Here is a 10,180-nt window from a genome sequence, read left to right on the forward strand (position 1 = left end):
AAAAGCAGTAGCTGATCATTGTGAAGATAGGTGTAGCTGAGGTCAGGCTAAACTGTGATCCCTATACATTGCTCTGGGTGAAACATATATACGGATGCCATTGTTAGAATGAGAAGGATAGGTAGCTTTTCAGTTGTACAGGCCTCAATGGAATTCCTTGTACATTGCTGTTCGGATATTTCGTTGGTCTCAGAGTTTCTGGATGTTGAGTTTCTGTCAAAGAAACCAGTCTGCGCAAGTTGAGGATACATTCAGATTTGTGGATTTGGAGCCGCTGTACAGTTATTGTAAGTTCGCTGTTTCGACAGGTGGTTTGCATTGCAGGATTAAAATATCTTGCTGTGCCTCTTCATACTATCAAATTAAGGATCATGACTTCAATGTCTAGCAACTCAGTAGTATATAAGTTTACACACCCACTGTCAGCCAAAATACATGTTTAGTAGACATTGCAATTCAGTAGTTTTCGCTGGAATTTCAAGTTCTGTCCATTGCCATTTGCCAGTAACTGAGTAAGCTTGCACACATCACCGTCGGTGTAGGCCAAGAGACAGGTGTATCCATTGCAACTTACTAGTAGTAGTAAGATAAAGGTTCATAGTTCATACATGAGCAGATACCAACTACTAGTATGGAGAACTCAGTAGTAGCACGTGTTGTGGAGTTTCAAAAAACCGAGGTGAATACGTGTTGCTGCATTCGTGTGCCTATATGTGCATGTGTTCGTCCGGGGTGCTGAACGTGTTGTCCCGTGGAGGTAGCTTATTGCTGCTGCTGCTGTGGCTTAGGGACGTACTTGCGCGCCCAGAGTTGGCGACCGTTGACGAACAGCTTCACGAGGCGCCGCCCGCCGAGCACCGCCGCCGCGACGGAGGCGGTCCGGAACGCCACCCTGCCGTACCTGGGTGCCTCCCCCGCCGGCGGCGTCCTCTCGATCATGACGTTCTCCACGCACCCCTCGCCCCACCTCCTGCACACACACAGAATCAAGCAATGTTAAGTGGAATATACATCTTGTTGCTGTGAATCTGTGATGAATATGTTGTTTGATTCCACTGGAGCGTGTGAGCCTGTGAGGTCATGAATCGAGAAGCAGAAACGCATGTGCTGGCGCTGCCGCGGCAGGCTAGCTAGCCTTGCTGAGACCGAGGCCGAGACTGGAAGAAAGGAAGTCAGGGCTCCGAAAGCAGCGGAAGAAGACGCCCAGAATCGGAAACGGAATCAAAGTAGCTTTAGCTACATGGGCAGAGATAGGACGATACGAAACTCATCGGCTCCGCGACAAGTTTTTTTGGCTCTTCTGGGCCCTGGCCTTGTTCAAAGCACGTACAAGGGGCAATGCCGGCCAGAGACAGCAGGCACGAAAGGAAAAGGGAAATCTTGCTGCTTTTTGATTGAAACGGGAAAATATCGAACAGCCGCTGCTGAGGTGCAGCGGCGCCGCAGAGGAATCCAACGGGTCGCCCAAGAAACAACAACACGACCAAGACGAGACGACGACCGAGTGTGAGGAATTTGGAGATGCCAAGTGCGAACAGAACCGAGTACTACTACTAGGGTTTAAGATCATGGTCAAAGTGTTAATTTATCGCCTGCATGTAGGAGTACGTACTAATTTGCTTTGGGATTAGGGTGCTACGTACTCTGCGAAGTAGCCCTCGATCTCCTCGCGCGTTAATGGGAACCCCTTGGAGAACGTGATGAACAGCGACCGCCCGACGCCGTCCTCGCCCTCCTCCTCCTCCGTCGCCACCGCGCCGTCGCGACGCACTCGGTACGGCGCAGCCAGCTCCGGCGGGAGCTCGGCGCCGCCGTCCTCCTCGTACCGCCGCAGCATCCCGTGCAGCCGGTCGTCGAACACCAGCGCGCCGACGCCCTCCAGGACGTCCGCCACGCCGCGCCGCGGGTCGGCGCCGCGCGGGACGAGGTCCAGGAACCGGCGCGCGACCGCGCCTCCGCACCCGCCGCACACCGACGGGACGGGGCGCGGCGTCCCGGCGCCCTGGGCCTGGAGGCGCGGCCAGGCGACGCCGTGGAGGACGGCGAGCGCGTCGGAGACCAGCCGCGCGGCGTCGGCCGGGGCGCGGACCTGGGCGCACACGCTGGCCACGGCGTCGGCGCCCACGCTGCGGTCCAGCCACATCAGGAGCGCCACGGCGTCGCGGGCGGGCTGCGGGCCGGCGCCCAGCGAGAGGAGACGCTCGTAGGCGGCGCGGTCCACGCGGTGGAAGGCCAGCACGTCGCGCACCGTCGGATGCTCCATGGCCGGGAACTGAGTGTTACGTGCGTGTGTGTGCGCGTTCCTGTGTGGGCTTTTGGAGCGAGCGAGCGAGCGCGGGAGTACTCCTATCGACTGTCGAGTCTGTGAACTGGTGGTGGTGGTGTGAACTTGGGTGGTTTCCTCCTTGCTCTGCTCTCGAGTGAACGAGTTTCAGAATGCAGAGAGGCACACGCTAAACTAGGATAATGCACACGCGGTGAAACTAGAAGTAAAATTCTACCGTAGATTGTGTCGATACACAAGTCAAACACCATGGTCACAATATTGGTTGTCCCTAGTGGTGTGCGATTGAAAGTCTCTTAATTTTTTGAACAGTAAGGCCTGAAGGGCCGAGAAGCTCTATTGAACGGTGGGCACAATTACAGATAGGACCTTGGCTTTAACAGAAATAGCGCAAGTGCCCTGGAAGATTACAAAAAGGACCTCAAGAGGAAAAAGGAAAAAAGCGATCAAGTCCTTCTTCTCCACCGCTACTCTGGTTCGACCTCGGACGCCGGCGGCTGACGATGACGCCGGGGACTACGCCACTTGGTTCACCGCCATGATGAATCGCCGAGCTGAGGCTGCTGATCTTCCTCCACAACCAAAAGGCGTGGGGGAAGTAGAAACTCCCCGAAGCAGGAACTGCCGAGGAACGGTGAGGCCTCGTTGGCCAAAGATAGCGGCAGCGGGAGTCGCCGACGCTTGAGATCCGCCGCAAGCTGAGCTTCAAGAACCACCACCACCAGTACAGAGAAGCAGCATCACCATCGCTGCCCTCGCCCTCGCCTCCACGGCCGGCCGAGAGGAACAACTGTGGTGCGCTGCCTCCGCAGCAGTAGCTGAAGGGATAAGGCCTCCAAGAAGCAAACGCGTTGATGATGACGCGGTTGAGCTCCTCCTCGCCTCCATGGCCGGCCAGGAGCTCAATCCGGACACAAATCGCCGGCGAGCACACATTTCCCCCCTCGCCTCCAAGGCCGGCCAGGGAAAATCGCATCTCACCGCCGTCTCGTTGCAGCAGAAGGCAGACCGCCATTCCTTTATTGAGAGGAGCGTCGATCCTCCTCTTCCTTCTCCCCTCCGACCACCGGAGTAGAAGCGGAAGCAAAGAAGATCCTAAATCGGCAGAGATCCATGCGGCCAGATCCCGTCCACCACTCCAACTACTGGGCACCAAGCCCACTACCGGCATAAAGCCACTAACCCTAGCTACGCTATCTACTCCGGCACCTCCCCTCCACCCATCTCGACCGGTGACGCCGGCGAGATCGGTTTCGGTTTGGCCCGGTTCCTTCGAGAGAGGACGCAGGTGGGAGAGGGGGAGAGGGCCAAATGATGCAGTCGTGAAAGTCTCTTAATTCGTTTACCCGGAGAGTGTAATATGAGCATACATGTGCACTTTTTTTTTTTGTGGATTCCTAAGATTGTACAAATACTCTACAAATTGTAAGTACTTCCTCCGGCCCAAATTAATTGGCATAGGCTATGCCAATTAATTTAAAATGAAGGGAGTAATTTAGTTAAACATATAAATGAATGGATAAAAAGATGATCATATGTGATAAAAAAACATGATATGAATATATAGCGTTGTTATACAACGTTATATCTTTTGTTTTGAACGCGTGACCACACTAGCAATCTGTACTTACTACTCCCTCCGTACTATGAAAGATGTCTTAACTTTGTGTGAAGTTAAGACGTGCTTCATGTGACGAGGGAGTAATAGAAATTTTGTGAAGACGTTTTGAAATAATAGTGGAAGGGAAAAATTATGTACATGATTGTTCGGGGTTCCTCTTTGGATTTCGAAAGAAGCCCCTATGTTTTCTGAAACAACCTCTCATTAAGTTTTCAGAAATTCAGCCACATATTCCACCTACAAAATATAAGCACACTTCTGATTTACGAGCTTTCCGTTACATAAATTCCAACTTCTGGTAAGTTGCCTCATATTGTGTCCCTCAAGACATACGAGTTCGTCAAATCGCATACTCCCTCTGTCCTAAAAATGATTTCACGGATTTGTCGAATTTAAATATATCTACACGCTAGATAGCGTCTAGATACATGAAAAAATAGACAAATCCACGACATTCTTTTTGGGACAGAGGGAGTAAGAGTAATGTGGAGACTATAGAACATAGCCATTGATCTCTCCACACTTACGGAGGGTTCCATACTAATGTCCAAATATGCTCCAAAGGCATCCTACCTCAGAGTTCTCAAAGGCAGGCTTGGTGACATGGTGGTGGTCATGTATGGAGAAGGAAGGGGAAGGTGAGGAGCGACGTTGGTTCAAATTGACAACTCCTTTTGCGATTTTGCTACAACAACACAATGTCATAATCCTTGGATGAAGAAGGAAGAGTAAGGTGATGATGGTGGTTGAGTGCGGCTGGCGATGAGAGGGATTAAGCATCATCATGGTGCATTACCATGTTACCTACGAGCCAAGTAGCTATCTCAAAAAGGCAATATGATCGAATGTGGAGTTATAATATACTCCCTCTGTCCTAAAGATGTTTTTGCAAGCAGCATTTTGATCAGAATGACATTTTACCGAACAAGTAGCATTGTCTCTTACAGTGCTCAATCCAAGTGTTTGTTGAAACTTATGGTTTGACATACTCCCATCTGTTAGATATAGAGATGCAACTGCACGTCCCGCATAAGCCCGGTAAAGTGGGGAATAGTTCAAACTAAACAGATCGCTAAAAAGGTACAAATTTTGTTTCTGAGAACAAAAAGGATACAGTTAATCTCACTGATTTTGAATATGGAGAGGGACGGGTCGGGTGACGTTTTGCATCCCTAGTTAGATGGAATAACAAGCAGAAATTGGAATATATCGTAAATCTTACACATCTGCTACTCCCCCCATTTCAAATTAAGTGACAACTTTTTTTTTTCTTTCAAAATAAGCCCATTTCTAGATGATGTGTGGTTAAATTAAGTTTGAGTGCCGGATAAGTAGAAAGAAAGGACAGTGCGTGCATGTTGATGGTATGGTGTTATGAAAAATAAAAATTCTTACTTTATAGTGTGTGCCTAAAATACTAATGTGGTTCCATCCAAATAAGAGCGAAATGGGTAGGATGGCGAAGCAATACCATAGCCATACCATATAGTTTGTGGATACAAAATTCTATCTATACTCGTACCCATGGTATACGACTTTACCTGCACTCATACCCGATGGTACCCTTACCGTTGCATATCCATTAGGTGGTCTAGTTCAACGGTCAATCTCTAATGTGTCACCACCTGGCATGCACCTACTTGCACTGACTGGCTGTGGCTGAAGAAAATGAGCAAGGACTTGATCGAAGGGGAAAGATGCAGATCAGTAGCATTTTCGCTGACTCCATGTTGCGGCGGCGTAGTGGGGGCGAACTAGTAAATCAAATACTCGAGGGAGCAAATGGGTCAGGTTTGGGTATATCCAATGGCACATGACTGGCTATACACATGCCCTGTTGGCTGGTAGGGTTTAGGTACTACAGACTACCATGGGTAAAAAAATATGCTAATACCCTACTCGTATGGATACAATACCCGCAGGTGCCCATACTCGTTGATGAAATTGCCATCTTGCATCCAAACAATTAAAACTCTACTTAGCTCATGCGTCTTCCTCCATAAATGAAGTTTTGCCCCAGAATTTCTGCCCCAGTGTAAACAACTTAATTTTAGCAGCACACATTACAGTCAAATATCAACTATATTTACAATGGAACATGACTGTTTCCCTAAACTAAAGAAACGTAAATGTTGCTGCAATTTAACAAAAAACAAATATTCCTATGAAGCATATAGAAATGTTTATATATAGATCCTTAACTGCCCATGTGCTAAATCAGTAACTGCTGAAGTAAAGCTGCAATGCATGTGGTCTGAGATCCCAAATGCTCCGGTATATGTTAGATGTTCAACAAGGGTATGTGTTTTGATATGTTAAGAGTGACTAGCTATGATTCTGGAGTTCACAATCCGCTCTCAGAGAATCTGGGTTAGGTTGTGTGTTCCCCATATCTCTGGTCTTGTGCAAAAGGAATGTTCCAGCAACAATTGTCACAAACCCACATACCTCGCTTGCTATCTGTGTTGCATTCTGAGAGTCCCAGTCCTGCAATAAAGTAAGGCAGCAACAGTCATATGATATCTCTGTTGCATTCTTAAATCACTACTAAATTTCTGAGTAGGAATAGAAGATTCTTAAATCACTACTAAATTCCAATTTCAAACAAGAGCAACAAAAATACTTCTGCGTTTCAGAATGATTATGTAGTGTAGCAGCAAATAAAGTCATACAAAAAAAATCATGTGAAAGATTCAAATCTTGTCTTCATGAAATGGGAAATGGCTTGGTATATTGCGTTCATGAAAGAACCAAATATGCATTACCTTGTACATGATCATGTTCGCGAAAATAGTAAGAATGGTGAACATCACATAATATACAGGGGCAACCACAGCTGTATTGAATGAATCCAAGGCCTGAAAATTAACACATAGAAACCCAGATCAGCAAATGTAAAACTAAAGCAAGTTCGAACTTCTCAGAGATTCTTACAGAAGCGCTAAGCCTCTTTCATCAGATGTGCTAAAGAGACCTATGAAGATTGATCTGGGTTCTCAATTTAAGCTTTATCTTAAATCAGTAAATTCAATACTTATTTCATCTCAATTTATGCAACAAAATTTTAGAATCTTCAGTGTTAGAAAACTCAGTTCAATTGCGGTTTGTGATGAGCACAGAGCAGGTCAGACCTGTATATTGCACATACCATTCAGATATTTTTCATCAAAATGTTGCCACATAATACAAGATTCTCATTTTTGGGGCATATAATATTTGAACTAGTTGCACAATAGTTATCACTCATCAGTACCGTAGGACTTCCCACATATACTTACTACTCTACCAGCAGGAGAACTCCAAAACCGGTGTCCAAGATTGTATATAGGCTTATAAAATTTGAAAATTTTGCTAATCATCGAACATTTTTTCACAAAATGTCCTGGCTGAATGGCAAACTGGCAAATAATTTGTTAACAGACCAATTAACACGAGAATTACAACCATAGCATATTCAGGTAGTTTCCATTTAGTTGTTCTATTGACAAGAATAATATTAGCAATTCCATATCTTGTATGGCAGTATACTTCCAAAGTTCAAAAAAAATGCGAAAGCTTACCTTGTTCAAATAATTCAGCTGAACTAAACAGCATATAATTACAACAGCAATAAAGAACCACGTCTGGACATAGACGAATTGGTTAACTCCATTAAATGAGAGCTTTAAGGCAATAGCCACTGCTTTTACACTGATAACCTGTCACAAATATACCAATTCATCAGAGCTTTTCAATAAATTTATTTGAACAACTCAAGTTTGGTATGATGTATTGTGAACATACCGTCAGAGACCCGAATAGTGAACATATTGCAATATATGCGAGCATTTTCCTTTGCTCAGTATGATGAACAACCCAGAACATTAAAACAAGTGCAAGTGCTACAGCCAAGCAAGAATACACTATGAAACCTGCCAGCACAGATTCGAGTGCATGTCAATAACAGATTTGATGGCATAAATTAATAAAGCGGGATAGGAAACAGAAGTACATAAACCAAGCAAAAGAATGCTTCTGCATAAAGGAAAACAACATTCCTTCAGATACTTTCTGGGTATTAACTACATACTTCTTTTACGGAAGTATTCCCACATATTGTGTCAATATAGTGCATACAAACATATATGGTATTAACTCCCTGTCTTTTCACAAAAACAAGAAGAAAAATTGACATTGATAACGTAGAAAAGATGCCTGCATGTAGTGTTTTCGTCTTTTTTTAAGCAAGGCAGTAGCTCTGGCCATCCATTAAAAGAATGTGCAATAGATAAATACTAAAGGGAAACATCTTAGGTCACGAAAGGAACAGCTAATATAAGGGTAAATCTTTCATAGAATTATCAAGCCAAAAGAATATTCGTGATCCCAATATACTTCAGAATGAAAATCATAAAACTGACCAGAAAACCCTGCTGAGAGTTACAAATATTACTGCATCTGTTATTTACGGAGCTAACGCATTTCAGACTAGCACTGATGGTAAACTGACAATACAGAAACTTGTAGTACTAAAAATACAAACAATTAATATTCTCCACGGAAAACTATGAGAAATGGCAGCTAGAAACATTACGGAATTTGAGAAAAAGAGCTACCTGGTTCAGTTGCGAGCTGCCATATTTCGCTAACTGAATCGATCTTTTTTTCCTTGGGGGCATGCAAAACTATATCAACTGAGCCAACAACACACAATGCACAACCAACCACACCAAACATATGCAACCTCTCATTCAAAATGAAATGTGCAAGCACTGCGCTGCATGAATAAAAATGAATTATGGAGACATTGTACTAACATTTCAGCAGAATTTTGGAATAGAAAGGAAGATCTGTGTAAAACCTAAAAATGATGCTCAATGCTCCGAGAGGAGTAACTAGTATTGCAGGAGCAAATGCATATGCTGCGAAGTTTGCCACCTCGCCCAGAATCACTGCAAAAGAAGATACAGAGAGATAAACAATATTTTGAGCTTACATCGTATTATTAGAATATATTGTTCATTTGAAATGAAGTATTAGTAGGAGTAGGTTTTCTATTAAAGGAGGTGATTTACTCTTGTAATCTTTCACAATGGTACAAGCACTGGGGCAATATTTGTTCTATGATATCTAAAGTCAATGTAAAAACTACCACACTACTCATGTTTGTGAATAAATGTATGTTAGGCAACAATAGTCCTGTTTTGGGGGGAGATGTCCCAAGAAAAAAAGACAACAAAACAAAATTGGACTAGTGTATGTACTGAGTGCCTTCGCTGTAACACCACCCCACATCTAAAAACAGCTCAATGTAAGTGATACTTACTAGTTACCATTCCTATCCACCATAATGGTTCATACAAGTATGAGTAGCCTCCAGAACCTATAAATCATGCGGCCAAAAAGCACTAATTAATTACAAATGGATTGAATGCAGAAGAAATATCGAAACATTAACCTTTGGAAAGGAATACTGAAGCACCATAGTAGCGTGAGGGATTCAAACATTCTTAAATCACCTTGCATGCGGTACAAAAAAAAATTCTAAAAGACAAAGGTGGGAGGCACAACCTGCTCTTACCCCAGCATCCCCAGCTTTCTTCAGCCCAATCTTCTTGATCACAAAGCTTGATCCAATAAAAGCACTTGATGATGTGGCTAATGCGAAGCCCCTCAAATTGTCTAGAGACATCACCATGTTTGGCAGTATTTTCTGTCACCTACAATATCCAATACCTATCCTACATACGAAATGGATTGACATTTAGTAAACCACTTGTAAATGTTCAAATTCAACTTATTCACTGGAACACTAGGACCTTGGGTTGCTTTTTACTGAACTTTCAGGAACAGGTCCCTACAGAAACATAGATGAACATGATGAGCATCATCAGGTATGCATCCAAGAAATCTTAATTAAAATGTTGCAAGTGAAAGAACTAGAAATTCGACTGTCCCAAAAATTGTAACAGTAGAGTGCCAGTACAAGAACAATGAGCGACCTGCTACTGATAGGGAATGAACTCCTGAAAAGTAAAGGTGTCCTGATTTTTCCTTATTTCAGCGGAGTATTGGGTTGAAATGGCAGCTCCAGCTTACATATATATAGAGCCAAAGAGCAACTCCTACATGCAAACATGAAAGTGCAAACATAAAAAACTGTTGTGCATATGTAACTGATCAAGAGGAGACAACCAGATTTCTTGTGCTGAACGTTGCAAGTAAAGAAGTACATACATAATGCACAGTATATGGATGACAAACCCCCTACTCATGCAAGAGTAGAGGAGAAGGAA

The 10,180-nt window shown here is 44.3% G+C and overlaps 1 protein-coding gene across 1 annotated transcript; it reads right to left on the reverse strand.

The window, feature by feature from the left end:
* Positions 1-6,230: 6,230 nt before the first annotated feature.
* On the reverse strand, positions 6,231-9,582 carry LOC124672200 (probable magnesium transporter NIPA1). Its single transcript, XM_047208470.1, has 8 exons — positions 9,456-9,582; positions 9,211-9,267; positions 8,746-8,836; positions 8,501-8,661; positions 7,689-7,816; positions 7,466-7,603; positions 6,671-6,763; positions 6,231-6,392 (listed from the first exon to the last, which is right to left on the reverse strand). The coding sequence occupies exons 1-8, from the start codon at positions 9,580-9,582 to the stop codon at positions 6,231-6,233; spliced, it is 957 nt and encodes a 318-aa protein (XP_047064426.1).
* Between the last annotated feature and the right edge of the window lie 598 nt (positions 9,583-10,180).

The sequence above is a fragment of the Lolium rigidum genome, chromosome 7, assembly GCF_022539505.1.
Source record: "Lolium rigidum isolate FL_2022 chromosome 7, APGP_CSIRO_Lrig_0.1, whole genome shotgun sequence".
NCBI classification, from domain to species: Eukaryota; Viridiplantae; Streptophyta; class Magnoliopsida; order Poales; family Poaceae; genus Lolium; species Lolium rigidum.

Coding starts and splice junctions, on each gene's coding strand:
- LOC124672200 (XM_047208470.1), bottom strand. CDS start 9,582: ATGGTGATGTCTCTAGACAATTTGAGGGGCTTCGCATTAGCCACATCA. Junction 8,662..8,745: donor GCATTGAGCATCATTTTTAG/GTTTTACACAGA, acceptor TTATTCATGCAG/CGCAGTGCTTGCACATTTCA. Junction 7,817..8,500: donor GCAGCTCGCAACTGAACCAG/GTAGCTCTTTTT, acceptor CTGTGCTGGCAG/GTTTCATAGTGTATTCTTGC.